This window comes from Ceratotherium simum, chromosome 25 (assembly GCF_057802395.1).
Source record: "Ceratotherium simum simum isolate JZ-2026a chromosome 25, ASM5780239v1, whole genome shotgun sequence".
NCBI classification, from domain to species: Eukaryota; Metazoa; Chordata; class Mammalia; order Perissodactyla; family Rhinocerotidae; genus Ceratotherium; species Ceratotherium simum.
Window position 1 is genome coordinate 38,112,907 of NC_141924.1, and position 16,380 is coordinate 38,129,286.

General features: G+C 37.0%; 1 protein-coding gene across 2 annotated transcripts in view; it reads right to left on the minus strand.

Moving 5' to 3' along the window:
- The window catches only part of METTL25 (methyltransferase like 25), a 104,319-nt gene that overhangs the window by 45,399 nt on the left and 42,540 nt on the right, over positions 1–16,380 (minus strand). For both annotated transcript variants that reach the window (XR_015556399.1, XM_004417917.3), the window contains exon 6: positions 1,314–1,408. Coding sequence is in view for 1 of the 2 variants with exons in the window: in XM_004417917.3 (XP_004417974.2) it covers positions 1,314–1,408 (95 nt within the window). In the remaining variant the exon portion in view is untranslated. The remainder of the gene's footprint in view (positions 1–1,313; positions 1,409–16,380) is intronic.

Genomic DNA, 16,380 nt, shown 5'->3' on the forward strand with positions numbered 1-16,380 from the left:
TTGGGTTTATGAGTGAGGGCTATTAGTTGTGGGCCTCATAGTAAAGGTGAGATCTGTCCTGTTTCACTGTGAAATCCCTGATGCCAAGATCTTTAGGTTTTTCTCTTAGGCTAGTCAGATTCCCTACAAACGACTATTTCAATTTCTTGCCTGGAGGGTATTAGCCTGGCTGCCAGCATTTTGGGAACCAAGTCATTCCAAGAATGACTTGCCATTCTCACAAGACCTTGAACAAGTACCATTTACAGATATAATGAAAGAACAAGACAAATTCTCAGAGAAGTATTTTAAGAAGACTTATAAAACAAAATTATTATTTGAGCATAAATAGATTTCTAAGATAATTCCAGGATATATGACCTGGAACACTGGTACACTATTTTTTTTTTGGTGAGGAGATCAACCCTGTGCTAACATCTGCCAATCCTCCTCTTTTTTTTTTTTTTTTTTTGCTGAGGAAGACTGGCCCTGGGCTAACATCCGTGCCCATCTTCCTCCACTTTATATGGGACGCCGCCACAGCATGGACTGCCAAGCAGTGCGTCGGTGCGCGCCCGGGATCCGAACCGGCAAACCCTGGGCTACCACAGCAGAGCGCACGCGCACTTAACCGCTTGCGCCAACGGGCCGGCCCCTGGTACGCTATTTTTTATATTGCTGTGTTACTGGTGTATAAATAATGGCTTTATAATAATTAATTTATCTTGGGATTGGACATTAAACACATTATTTAATCAACTTATATTCCGAATTGCTAATACAAAAAACCACTTACACTGTTTAATTTGCATCTATTCCTTTGTAAACACAGCACCACAGACAGAGAAGCCCATGAGTTAAAGTGTTCTAGGTCTAAGGACACCAGCCAATCAGGCATAAAAAAGGTTTTATTTAACTAAATAGTTACTTCATATCCCAAGTAGCTTAATAATATTCTTCTCATTCTATAAAAATTTAGCATACCAAATGATCTGCTACAAACAAATGCAAACATACCACAGAGCTATGGACAAAGCACTGAACTAATTCTGTGTTTAAGACTTGGCAGTTGGTACATTTTATATGATAATCAAAGTAATTATACGTAAAAAATTAAGTACTACAATGTAGAATTACAGTATAACTATAAATTGTTACCACACTGCATGTAGAGTGGATACTACTGCAAGGGCAAGTCATTTTTTTCTCATAATTTGCAGTGAACAAAAGCATTAAAGATGATGCTCTGCAAAATTTGGCATTTAATGCATAATGTTAGCCAAAAATAAGTTCTGCAACATCTGGATATAGTCCAGAAAAAAACATAACCATACCAAACACGCTGACATTCTGGCATTACGACCACAGCACCATCTCTCTTCCTTTAAATAGTGGCACATTGGAAATCCCCACTTTTGTTGAGTACATTCTGCAGATGGGGGAAAAATACGGATTATTTAAATAAAACTCTTCCTCTTTCAGTTAAAGTAAATAATCTATTGAGAAAGCAAATCAGTCATTGAGAGAGTCAAACAGTAGTTAAACAAGGAAGTGGTAATGTTTAACAGTTCATTTCAGTCTGTTAATTGAAAGCATATTAATGTTATGAAAATGGTATTTTCTCAACAACAGCTGTTTTGTGTTTAAGCTACAGGTCTGATACTAACCAATTTGCCAATTATTTCTCTAAGATTTAGCACAAGCAATTCAAAATGAAAAAACTTTTCATGTTCAATGTAAGTAACTATAGCAGACAAGTAATGAGATACTGGACATTTATTGCTGGCCTGACTTTACCAAAAAAATGATTTATTAAATATGATATTTGGCAATTATAGAACAATATTAATTCATTCCTAACAATGTTGAAGCATCAATTTTTTTCCAGCCATGATGTTCACTTTCCAGAAAAAGAACAGCTGTATAGGCTCTTCTTTCTTTATTGTATTAAGAGCTGTAATATTTTCAACTGTGATTCAATTTGGCTCAATTGCCTGGTTCAAGTAACAACAAGAAAAATCAACATTCGCTGCTTAATCACACATATTTGCTGCCCAACACACTCACAGAGTTACATATGCGAACTTGCTGATGTTTAAACCCCTTATATAGAACTATTAATTACACAGGGTTCTTGAAAAGGAAAAAAAAAATGATTTCTATTTTAAATCAAAGCCTAGAAAATAAGAACTTAAATTTTATCAAAACTGTGGCAATTAAAAGAAAATTGAGATATATATAAATTTCCTATTAGGTTAAAAAGTACAATAGAACTAAAAACTTCAAAACAAGAAAACTCTTTAAAAGAAAATACTGTTGAGGTAGATTCCACTAAATAAACTTTGCTATGAAGGATCAGATGACTTTTGAGTAAAATAGAGAAAGTTTAAATTTCATGCAGATCATAAGCCTGTGAAAGTGGTTTCTTTCAGGTATTAAATTGAGATTTATAAAAGATCCTACTGATAACCAGATGGAAGATATGGACTTTCCCCCAGGACTATAAATAATAATATAGCTAGTATTTATACAGCACTTAATATTGTTAGGCACTATTGTAAGTACTTTAAATGTTTAACTAGCTTTAAATGCTAAGTGCTTTAAATGTATTAACTAGTCCCCACAGCAATTCTATGAAGTAGGTATACTATTATCCTCAATTCTATCAAGTAGGTAAACTATTATTCTCAATTCTATGAAGTAGGTATACTATTATCCTCAGTTCTATCAAGTACGTAAACTATTATTCCCAATCCTATGAAGTAGGTATACTATTATTATTATTATTATTATACTATTATTCACATGTTTCAGATAGGGAAACTGAGCACAGGGAGGTTAAGTAAATTACCTAAGTTGCAAATCTAGCACATGACAGAGTTGGAATTTAAACCCAGGCAGTCTGACTCCAGAGGCCATGCTCTTAACTACCAAGCGATATAAACAATTTCATTTACAACTTCACAGGACTCATGGAGCCCCTGAAGCCTATCCAGGTCCTAGGAACCCTGGACTACTTCCTCTGTCTATTTCCAAGATGACATGAAATAGTGGTTTGAGTTTTACTGAAGGCTTTACAATTTAACTGAGACATGATTATTGCTAAATGAAAGGGTTATTTATAAGTGGTTTTTTTCCTTACAACTAAAAAGAGAAATACCTAGATCTTACTGTACAGGGTAAAGGGCTGAGAGATGGGGTTGTGCTATTTCATTCAGAGTGTTTAGGAAAAGTGCTAACCAATAAAACAGCTAGTTCTTCCCTCACCCCCATCAATTCTCTCCTTATTCCTTGTAGTAACAGAGCATTCAATTTTCAGCTGGGTATTCAGCTGTTCAGATTAAAGACTGCAATTCCCAGACTCCCATGCAGCCACTAGGATAGCTACAAGACTAAGTTTTGGCTAACTGGATGTGGGCAGAAAAGATGTGTGTAAATTCTAGGTCACATGCTCAAAGGGAGAGGAGCAAGCTCTTTCTCCCCACATTCCACCCCGCTTCATCCCTCCTCTGTCTGGAATGTGGCCATGGTGGCAAGCCAACAAGGACCATATAAACAAGAGCAGCTGAGGATAGAGCAACAAAACAGAAGGATTCTGGGTTCTTGGAAGACTTTTTGGTAGAGAGCTCCCATATCAGCTCTAATTGTCTACTTCTGGATTGAAACAGAAATATCCCTCTGTCTTGTTGAAGTTACCGTTACATTGGGTCTGAACCTATTTTGCATCTATGTCTTTATCTTAATTTAATGCTTCTCAAACTTTGTATTGGAATATGGCAAAATTTGTACATCACACTGGAATAAACAGATGATGGTGATTGTGTTGAGGCAAAATGCAGGAGATGAAGGAAGCAGTATCTCAGGAACACCCATAAAGCATCCATGGCACATTAGTTGAATAGTTCTATCCTAATTAATATAGAAGTCTTTTTTGAGGATATGATATTTGAGCAGAGACTTAAATGAGGAAGCCAGCCATGAAATATCAGGGGAAGACAATGAAAAACAAACAAACAAACAAACAGCTTCCACCAGGATATAGTTAATCTTCAAAAATCTAATATGAGAATATTTTACCATTTAAAATGATAATCGACTAGCAATGGCCCAACTTCTAATATCCCAACCAAATACATACAAAAAAACTTGTAGAGCCAGCCCTGGTGGCCTACTGGTTAAGTCTGGCACGCTCCACTTCGGTGGCTTGGGTTCAGTTCCCAGGCGGGGACCTATACCACTCGTCGGTGGCCATGCTGTGGTGGCAGCTCACATAGAAAACAGAGGAAGACTGGCAACAGATGTTAGCTCAGGGTGAACCTTCCTCAGCAAAAAACAAAAGCAAAAAAACCCAAAAAACTTGTAACACTGGAAAAGAGGAGATGAAAGTCAACTTATTGCAGAACATGAAACAAACAATGGATTTGTAATGAAAGGCATAATTAGTGCACCTTCACTGCTCTGCAATTCACCTTATGCTGCCAGGAAAAAAGCATGTCTACTTGCCTGAAAACAGGTAGAAAGAGCCTCCCCCAGTAATAATCTAAAGAAGACTTTGACTGAAAAAAATTACTACTTAACATTAGGTAGAAAGGGGAACAGTATTTCTAGAAAATATGACAGTGGAAGGGGTATATCATTTCCAGGAAAAAAAAAATCTAATACAGTCACATGTCACTTAACAATGGATATATGTTATGAGAAATGTGTTGTTACGCAATTTTGTCATTGTGGAAACATCATAGAGTGCACTTACACAAACCTAGATGGTACAGCCTACTACACGCCTACGCTATATGGTACTAATGTTATGGGACCATTGTTGTATATACAGTCCCTTATTGACTGAAATGTCATTATGTGGCACATGACTGTGCAAGAAGGCCACACCCAAGTTACTCCCAAATTCTTGACCCACAGAAACCGTGAGAGATAATAAAAAGTTATTGTGGCTCTAAGCCATTCAGTTTTGTGGTGATTTCTCAAACAGCATTAGATAATAAATACAGTCTAGAAGCAGTAACGAGGAGGCTAATTAACCCATATAAGGGAAGTGAGACAGAAAAGTCCACTGCCTGAGGCGTATGGGAAGTGTACTTCCTTAGGAAAGAGCTAGGTTTTGATTAGACAAGAAAATAAAGGAATTTTCAGAGATCAGGCTGTAGATATAGGCAATTTCAGTAACGACTGACTGTGAATTCCCGAGGATTTTGGAATTGAGAAGAGGTGGAAGATAAGTCAGAACAAAGGACATATAGAGATACGTCTGATTAGAGTCCCAGAAATTAGGAATGAATTGTGAGGCCTGGGGTTCTGGTGAGGGCTGACATGAATAGGGATCAAAGGCATGATGGGATTAGTCCTGACAGTCCCTAGAGAGATAGTGGTGAAGCTGTGAGCGTGGTGGTAGGAGGGAAGGCGGGGGTATTTTTCAGGAGACTACAGAATTCTGGGCTCCCCAATTGACTTCTGGTGATAAAGGGAAGATGCAGGCAGAGATACATAGGACTCCTGGGATCCCTCTTGATTTCAGATGATACAAGACGGAAGCCAGCAGGGGAGCAATCACACTTTGAGCTCATGGGGCTGTCACTGGAGAAATGGAGGCTGGTAAAAGATAGGCAAGTATGTCCCCTAACTTGTGCTGATAAAGATGAGGGTGGAGGAAAGTTACTGTCTTCCTTAAGGCTCATAAAGCTACTCTTTGCCACTACAATGAAGGCCTAGAGAAGGGTATGTACTCTTAATCTGTGTGTAAGAAAGCTCTCTCTTCAACCCTCATAACAGTGTGAGGGACAGCAGAAGGGCAGTCTTACTGATGCATGTGGCTCCCCGAATCCCTATCCAAAACAACTAGGAACTTGAAGATCCTAGGGCAATGTACAGGAACTGCCAGCCCTGACTCAGAGCTATGAGAAACCACATTGGAGACTCACTCCTCTGGACACCTGATGGTGTGTGACCACCTTGAAGTTTTCTGAATCTGCATCACAGTTTCCTCTGTGGCTGAGGTCATGGTGGCCGCACAGCTCTGTTCATCCTCTAATAGAACAAGTGCAAACAACTGATACAGAGGCATGACACCCTCAAAGTCAAACAAAGCCTTTCTTTCATGTACAGGTTCACTATTATCTTGGGAATCTATTTCATCAGCTTCATTCTGACTGCAGTGAATAATGAGGCTCCCTTCTATGTCATGAATCAAAGTCACAGCGTTCACCACATTCACTATTTCTATTGTTATCCATCAGTCTCCTATTTAACTGTGTTCATATACTCATATTCAAATCTAGTTAAATTGAGCATTAACTGCCCTTATCAGTAAATCAAGTTGCTTTCTCCTAGGATCACTTTCATTCTATCTTTAAATGATAATTTTGGATTAGATGAAGTCTCTCGTTTTTTTCTTCTATCCTATTTCTTAGTATCCTTTGTTGGCTTTAGAAATGCATTAATCTTGTAAATGTAGAGATTCCACTAGTTCTTTATTTCTTGTGTCAATAATATTATTATCCACTTAATTACACAAGTTTGAACTTTAGAACCATCTTTTACTGTTCTCTCCTTTAATCTCCAAGTTCTTATATATACATCCTCTAAATTATATCTCCTTTTCATTTTCAATCTTCATTAGCTCTTGGCTGGGTAAACGCAATACTACCTACTGATTCTCTTTTTCCTTTCTTTTGGTCTTCTCATCCATCCTTTATATTAAGAGCAACACTATCTTTCTAAAATACACACATCTAACTATGTCACTCCAACAGCTCTTTTTCTGTCACCACTGCCATCTATGAGACCAAACCCAATGAGTATTTTTCTTATTCACTGTAGATTTTCAGGAGCTTTTGATACTCCCTCCTTAAAACATTCTCTCCATTTGGCTTCCATTCTCTCTTATTTGTGGCCTACTACTCTTCATATCCCCTTGATAGCTGATTATTTTCTATCTGTCTATTAAGCATTCTTAAGCGTTTAATCTTCCCACTCCCCATCCCCCTTTCATTCCTTCTTTGAGTACAAGCTCATAAACTCAAATGCCTACAGTTGGTTGGTAAACAAATGTATGAAGCCACTAGGTAGAATCTAACAGGTACTAAACAATTTGTATGGTAACCAAGTATCACATTTGCCTGGTCTTACTGCTTTTCACAGTATAATTTAGGCACAATAAGACTGTCTAAATTGCCCTATATTAGTCTGCAGACACCCACTGTCAGTGAGTGTAACCCTTGCAACTCTTGCTCCATCTATACTCTTTCCTTAGGCAATCCTATCAATAAATACCTCAGTATATACTGATGATTCCTGTATTAATTTCATAGGGCTGCTATAACAAATTACCACACACTGGGTGGCTTAAAACAACAGAAATGTATTCTCTCACAGTTCTAGAGGCTAGAAATCCAACATCAAGGTATCAGCTGAGCCATGCTCCCTCTGAAGGCTCTAGAGAAGAATCCTTACTTGCCTCCCTCTAGCTTCTGGTGGTTGCTGGCAATCCTTGGCATTCCTGGGCTGACAGCTGCATCACAGTAGTTTCTGCCTCTGTCTTCATATAGCTGTCTTCCCTCTGTGTCTCTGTGTGTCCTCTCCTCTTCTTATGACACTCGTCATTGGATTTAGGGTCCACTCAAATCCAGTAGGACTTCATCTTAACTAATGACATCTGCAAAGACCCTATTTCCAAATAAGGTCACATTCTGAGGTTCTGAGTGGACATGACTTTCTGGGAGACACTATTCAACCCACCACAATTTCTAAACTATATCTACAACTTCTTCTCTAACATCTAGTTCTGTATCACCAATAGCCTAACCAACATCTCCAAATGGATAGTTCATTGGCACCTTAAAAACCACATTGTATAAACTGAAACTATCAAAGTTAGGGAGAAAATTATGAAGCAAATGTCAGTCAATACAGGAGAAGCTAAATAGAATACAGTACATCCATTTTAAGGAATACTTTGTAGAGTGTAACACGAATTTAGTAAATCTATATACATTAACAACGGAAAGAGCTCTGAGATACATTGCTAAGTAACAGGGCAACACTGTATTGTTCTTCCTTATCAGACCACCTTGCTGGTCTTCTTTATCTTCCCAACCTCCTTTGGACTGTTCTTGAGTTTAGTCCCTGTACTTATTCTTTTCATCATTTCTGCTCCCTAAGTGATCTCATTCAGACTTACTATCTATATGTTAATAACTCATGAGTTTCTTATCTTTAACCCAGATTTGTCTTCAGAAATCCTATCTACCCAACTGATAACACAACTTCTGCACTTGAATTTCTAAAAGGCATATCAAACCCAACCTGTCCAAAACTGAACAACTTCTATCTCAGTTCTACTCTTTTGGCATTCACATCCAGTTCACTAAATGATAACTCCATCTTTCCATTGTTTCAGGTCAAAGATCTTTGAGTCATACTTTGCTTTTTTCTTTCTTTCACACCCCCATTGAATCTGTCAATTATTTCTGCTAGCAATACTTTTAAAATATAGTCAGAATTTAACCATTTCTTCTAATGCTCCCCTCTGATTTACACCACCATCATCTCTCATCTGGATTACAGTAATAGCTCCCTAATGGATCTTCCTGCTTTGACACTTTTTTTCAGCCATACTGGTTTCTTTGGTGTTCCTTGAAAAGGTAAGCAAACCTCTGCCTTTTTACTTGCTGTTCCCTTTGCCTGGAACACTATTTCTCCAAGACAACTGCACGGCTTCCTCCCTCATCCTTCAACTCTCTGCTTGAATGTGATCTTAATAACAAGGCCTTCCCGGGTTACTCTACATAAAATAGGATCCCTCCAGTCTCACTCACTTAGCTTTATTTTTCTCCATAGCACTTACCAGCATCTAATAAACTATATATATATATATAAAATTTGCTTTTTATTTTGCTATCTCTACCCATTAGGATTAAATAACATGAGAGCATGATCTTTTTTTTTCCTTCCATCTCTCTAGCCCCTGGAAAAGTATCTGGCACACTGTAGACCTGTAATAAATATTTTTTGGAAGAACAGATAAATGAATGAATGAATCATTACATTCAGTTTGACTCCGTTTGTTAAAAAACCTTAAATATTTGTACATGTACAAATCTGTATATGTACAAGCATAGAAAGAAACATCAGAAGGGAGTGTCATTGTGGGTGGTGATAGCGAACAAGGACTTTCACTTTTTACTCTATATGTCTGTATACTATCAGATTTCTTTTATAATGATATTACGTTTATGTTATATTATTCTTCAACGGTATCTGAAGACTTGCCATGTAGAGACTGACACACTCTCAAGCAAAGATAACATTTGGATTTTAGTTCTAAAAGTTTAGAAACTTATTTCCCACCTTACAGTTTTATAGTTTAAAATTAACATCAAAGGCTATATATAGGACAATTCTATGAAAATTTCTTGATATTCATTTTAGCTTTTAAATAAGGTTAAGTGTATATGACACGCAAAATACTACCTAAGGATAAAAGGCATATTAAAATTATATTGAACTGTCCAGATTTCTGAAACATCTATATCTTACAGGTTTCTCAAATATATTAAAACTACAAGAATAAATATAATTAAACAACTACGTAAATCAGACCTATACTCCTCAGCATTAATAATATAATAAGCTGAAAAATAAATTAAAAACAGTACAACCAGAAGAGGAATAACTAGATAATTTAAAAGTAGATAAATTCTAAAAACTGCTTTACTCTCTTAAAATGATTAGGCTAAATATGGGCATAAAAATTTGGTAACTTAAGAAGATAACATTTATGTGTAGCTATCAACAATGATTCAAATTATGAAGGAGATAGAGAAAGATCCTAGAATTCAAGACATTTAAAGAAAATAACAGCACAATGATCATATATGTTCATGATCATTCATTCATTCATTCCATAAATATGGATTGAACCCCTACTGGTTCTCTCCTCCTGCCTTCCTCAGACTGTACCTTCAATTTAAGTGACTGAGAGATATATTCCATGTATGGACTTTTGCTTCACAGAATATTCTAAAGGAGCATAACTGGTTAATTAATAGTATAAAAATAATTTATCAGTTCTCATTTGTTCCTCTCTAGACCATGCCAGGTATAGCCCTACTTACAACATCCTTTTTTCTACTTCTCATCTCCACTTGTAGTTCCCTTATATAATCAACACATTAGTATTTCCCTTATCCTTTGGTTAAAAGTGCAGCTGGAAAAGTAATCTCAAGAGAATATGTAAATTATAATGTATATACAAAAGAAAATAAATACCCAGTTAAAAATGTATATATTACGTTACTAGAGTCATATCTACATTAAAACACTGTTTCTCAATGAATCAGTCTAGGTACTACTATCTCGGTATTTTTAAATTTTTTTTGGTGAGGAAGATTGGCCCTGAGCTAACATCTGTTGCCAATCTTCCTCATCTTTTTTGCTTGAGAAAGATTGTCCCTGACCTAATATCCGTGCCAATCTTCCTCTATTTTGTACGTGGGTCACCTCCACTGCATGGCTTGATGAGTGATGTGTAGGTTCGTGCCCGGGATCTAAACCGGCGAACCTCGGGCCACCAAAGTGGAGCGCACAAACCACTACACCACTGGGCTGGCCCCTATCTTGGTATTTTTTATGCATGACTATAAGAATGGCAAAGTCTGGGTGCTGAGAGAAAACACTGTGTGGGTCTGGAAAACACTGTTAGCAGCTCCCCAAGAGTGCTTCTCACTGTGGATGACGAGCTTCCTCTGCTGCTCTTGATACACTCTTTATAGTCTTTTTTCAAGACTCTAGTCTTGATAAAAGAGTTTACACTGAGACACATATGGAACACCTGAAACAGTAAGTCAGTGAGACAGTCTTTACACTGATCATGCTGTAATTTCATTCCTATAAAAATTTTGCTCATTGTGTCTGACTGATGATGAAAGAAATTTAGACAACTTTCTTATAATGTATGTACCATAGGAAAAAAGAAATGTGAGAACACTATAGCAAAATATTTCTCAAGATCATTTGCTCTACAGTATACAAATCTAAATTTATACATAAAACTAGTAGAATGTAAACTAGTTCTTTTCAAAGCCTGTTTTACATTAGTTTGACAGTCAACTTTTGGTAAGAATTTCTATCAGCTTTGATTTCCTATAACTTTATACTTGAAGCAAAAAAATACTTCTCTTTACTACTTCTTTTAAGTGGATATATTAATTCTCTTTTTAGATTAAATTACATTCTTGATTTCTTTTATTTACCAGAGCACAGGAAGAATTTTTTTTATGCTGAATAAAGACAATCTGCATGACCTTCAAAAGCCACTTTAATCACAAAAAATAGCAGAGGTGTAAATTAAAGAAAGGGGCAAAATGTTTTAAAACTCCATTTCTAACTACTTCTAGGCAGCAAGGAGATGCCCTATGGCAAAAGTAAAATCAGTGCCAAAACTCTAGAAAACACAACTGAGTGAAGATCAGATACAGCTGTCTTTGTGAGGTAATTGTGTAGACTGCCAAATATATCTAGACAGCTCTATATTCATCCCATATTAACTGGCAAGAATTTTTCTGAGACATAAGCCAAGCTGAACAGTAAGAAGTAATGTGATATTGTAACAAAAGCTTATAAACAGCTGAATCTACAAGGCTGACAGTAGAGTCTATTTATGTGCTCAAAAATTACAAGAGCAATATCTTATTCAAGCTGAGATAGCTCCTGATAGTTTCTGAATTACTGAACAAGCTAATAAACTGTTAATATTGATATTTAAGCAAAGGAAAACTTACATATGTGTTTACTAGGAATTATTTTTAGATAATTTTACTTCTTAAAAACCAAATAAAACTTTGGGAAAAATAACATTTATGGTCATTATTACACCAGTATAGATTTAAAAATATGGTTTTCAAAAATGCCACATTATCATTCAAATGCAGAATCATAGAAGTATAATATTTGTTTATGCAAACCCAACATAATTAAGAAAAAAAGATATTAAAAATAAACCTAAATGTGATAAATACAGGTGAGGTCCAATTTAAATAAAAGGCATGTTTTGGAAAGCAACATTCAATCATATTATTAGACCCAATAAGAGACCTCCAAGATGATCTAATTTCACCTCTCTCCTTTTACTCATTAAGAGATGATTCACAAAGGCTAACTTATTTATCCAAGGCCACAGCACTGCAGAGACAGAAGGAAAACTCCAGTCAGGCCAAGCATCTCCTCTTCTATGCTGTGTTCTTAGACTCCAACATTCAGATATCACTACCTCTATGCCTCCAATGTAACTTATGTGTAACCCTAATAAAGCACCTCTCACACTGTATTACAGCTGTCTTTTGTTATCTGTCTTCCCATTGGGTTGTAAATTTCTTTCAATTGTTTTATCTAGAAATTCCTGGTATCTAGCAAAGTGGTTACACAGTTTCTTGAGGGTCTCCTAAATCTCAGCACATTCCATGTTGAATAAATGTTCATTGATATTCTCAATGCCCAAAGTTGTTACTAAATCAGCTCTCACGTTCTCCTAATTTCAGAGAGTCTTCATTTTAATTTCCAGTTGGTTTTAAATTTATAGGATCTTCTAAAAAATTTCCATGCCCCAACATCCAGATTTAAATATTAAGAGATCAAACACTAACAATTTATAGAAAGGCTAGAAGAAAGTTCATTGAAAAGAATTAATTTGAAATATTATCAATCACTTATAAATTACTCGTTTTTAAAGCTTTCTTTTATTTAAAGAATTATTTTGAAATATAATCAATCACTTATAATTTCTTTTTAATAATAATTTGTTTTTATTTTCTCAAATTTTATGCTAAAAGTCTTAGAAAAAAATTCAAGTAATGAACATGTGATGTAGTAGGCACCATGATATATAAATGAAGTAAAATATTTCCTCTTCAACTTAGAAGTTTATGAATCTGAAAAATCTCTGTGAGATTCAGTTGAGAAATTGAAGTCTTTATGTGAAAAGATGGACGAGTGAAAAAGAAACAAACTTAGGAAGACATAAATACTCCTTAAATTTGTCAAAATAAAGCAACTCCTTCTTTCAACAAATATATATTCAGCATCTGCTATATACCAGACACTGTTTAGGACGCTCTATAGATAAGTTCGTTTGCAGCTTAACTGAGCAAACTCACTTACCTATAATAAACATAAATTTATATTAATTTCAAACTGTGGGTTACAGCCTGTGGTTTGGTGAAGCTGGCTCATACTGGCTCCAGAGAGAGCTAATTGTGTCATCTCTTCCCAGCTCAGCATTCAGTTACACCAGGTTGGTAGCTTGAAACTGGCCAAGTGGGGTGTATTGACACCACAGAAATCAGGAAACACTACATGTGAGGGCTTTTATTCAGGGAGCAGAGCCAACCATTTAAACATTTACCATCACACCACTGGCTGCAACCCATTAATTGGTCATGAAATCAATTTAGTGGATTGTGACCAATATTTTATAAAATTTAATAGAAAGGAATAGAATAAAAAACATCAGCATGCATTGTGTGTTTTAAGATCCAGTATCTTTCAAAGAACAAATGTTAACCGAAAAGAAAAAAGAGTAAGTACTTTTTTAATAAAATTTCAGCTATCAGCTTGCTTTATCTATTTATCTATCTCTATATATACTAGGTAGTGATATAAAATGTATTTCTTAATGTGGATCTGAGTTAAAAAACGTGTAACTACTACTATTATCAAGATAGAGAACAAATATAACTTTCTTCCACAAACATGTTTTACAACCTTTGTGGTCATCATATGCTTTGTGATTAAAGGTTACACGGTTGGGAGAGAAATAAAAACGTCGTAGTTAATAGGTGAATATTTGGAAGCTTTTTGTTTCTTCTCAAGGAATACCAAAGAGAGGAATTATAATTTACGATCACAAAAGAATCTACGTTTGCAGCGATTTCAATTTAAATAAGACCTCTGTCTACCAGGGTAGGGTGCTTTCATCCTTTAGCTCCAGCGGTCTCTGGAACGTAAATCTTCTCTAACCTTCTGTTTCTTACCTTTGCTAAGAAGGGCAAAGCCAGCCCAATACCTTGAATCCTCAAAGTACTTATGTCAACATAAATACTTCTTCACAAGATGTCTTATCAAATACTTTTGTTTCTTCTTTAGTTTTAACCAATGCTGAATCAGTTTTTTCTTTTCTTTTCTTTTTTTTTTTTGTGAGGAAGATCAGCCCTGAGCTAACATCCATGCTAAACCTCCTCTTTTTGCTGAGGAAGACCGGCTCTGAGCTAACGTCTATTGCCAATCCTCTTCCTTTTTCTCCCCCAAAGCCCCAGCAGATAGCTATATGTCACAGTTGCACATCCTTCTAGTTGCTGTATGTGGGACGTGGCCTCAGCATGGCTGGAGAAGTGGTGCGTTGGTGCGCGCCCGGGATCCGAACCCAGGCAGCCAGTAGCGGAGCGCGCGCACTTAACCGCTAAGCCATGGGGCCGGCCCAGTTTTTTCTTAATTTATAATTTTATTTCATGTTATTCCTTTATTGAGCACTTGCTATATATCACGCATTATGGTGAGTGTTAGGCATTAAAAGAAAAATTTTAATGATAGAGTTTTTGTCTTAGATGAGCTCAGCGTCCATTGTGAGAAGTAAATACTAAACCAGCCAGGATTAAATAATGTGGTGGGTACCAAAACAAAAGAATGTACAAAGAGATCAGTGCCCCTCTCCTCTTAGAGAGTTAGTGCTCTCATGTTACTCCTTTCAACCCAAAAATCAGGACACAAGAGAGAAGAGACAGGGAAGAAAGGAGGAAAAAAGGACGTTTTTACAGATGCCGTTAGTAGGCTATTCAACAATCATTCTTAACACCTGTCTACTTTGCCTGCATCACAACAGAGGCTGAAAAGATCAAATATTCACTGTTCTAGACTTCCCTGCAACCAGAAGTTACCTTGTGAACCATACCTAGACAATGAGACATGAAATAATTCTGGACAGATTTCTTTTTTCCTCCTGACAAAAAGAGAGAGATGCTTGAGGAGCAAGTCTCTAACTTACGCCCACTTCGCATGAAGACATGATGCTTACAACTGCAGCAGTCACCTTGTAGCCCCAAGAAGGAAGCCTAGATGTGAACCCAGTGCCCCGATGTCACTGAGCCAGTGAACCAACCTAAAACTGCTAGCTCCTGACGTTTGGTTATGTGACATACTTAATGTCTTGATTGCTACGCCACTGTTCAGTGAACCTGCTATTATTTGCAGCCAAAAGTACTTAAAATGGATATAGGTATGATTAACCACTGTTTTTCTTTCCAAGATGTGGCTCTTCAGAAGTCACATGCCTCTTACATTACAGGTAGAACTTATCCTGAAACTTTTTTCACCTCCTTTCCCTCAGGGCCCATGTGGCCCACACAAATAGAGAATGAACAGAGAAAAATAAGAAGCTAATTACATAGCACAGGCAATAAAAGCAAAAAAGATAGGAGAAATTAAAACAGGATATAGCTATTAAACTCATGCCAATGTAATAAAATCTTAATCCTAGTAAACAAAACAACTGATATCTATATTAAAAGTTAGTTTCTGAAACGCAGGAGACGCCACGCTTATCTTATGAGTACCTACATCTATTGAATCTGAAAACAAAATAGAGGCCCTCAAGGGCAGTGCTGCTCCTGAAGACAAAAGGTGAGTACCCCCCTAGGAGCCGGGACACTCACAGACACCTCACCCTTCCCATACTGCAGAGAAGGAAAAGAGCACCAGGTCACTTTATACAGTCGGCTCAAGTCAGAGCAATTTATCTGGTGATTATTCATGACCCCTGGCCATTAACCCTTTGCACGACAGTTGGGCTCTTCTAAAGAGATTAACCTAGGGCTTGGACAATGGGAAGCCAAGGGATGGGTGAATCACGAGTGGGCCCTTGTGGAGTCAGGATGTATGGAGGGACATTTGGGTTTGCCTGCAAGAGCCTGAGGCAATCCTTACTGTCTTCCACATCCCAGCTCAAAAGGCACTGACACCCCACGGCAATCAAGAAGCTGATGCCCTAGCTTAGGTACGAGCCTTAGCAACTGACCCTTTAGTTGATACAGCCAATTGGGTGCAGAGAAGGAGTAGTCACCAAAGTACCTGAGTGGAATGGCATATTGCCAAGATGCTGGATTGTCTTTGAAATACAGTGATTTGGTTAATGCAGTAACAGCAAGTCCTGTGTGTTCTAAACAATACCCAAGGCAACTGCCAAAGGAGTCTAGGGCCATTCACTGGAGTTCCCAACCTGTGAAGGATTGGCAAGTTGATAATATTGGCACTCTCCCTCCAAGCAAGGGTTCTAAATACGCCTTGGTCTGTGTGGACACTGTGTGTGGCCTAACCCAAGCTTTCTCTGTTGCTGTGCAAACC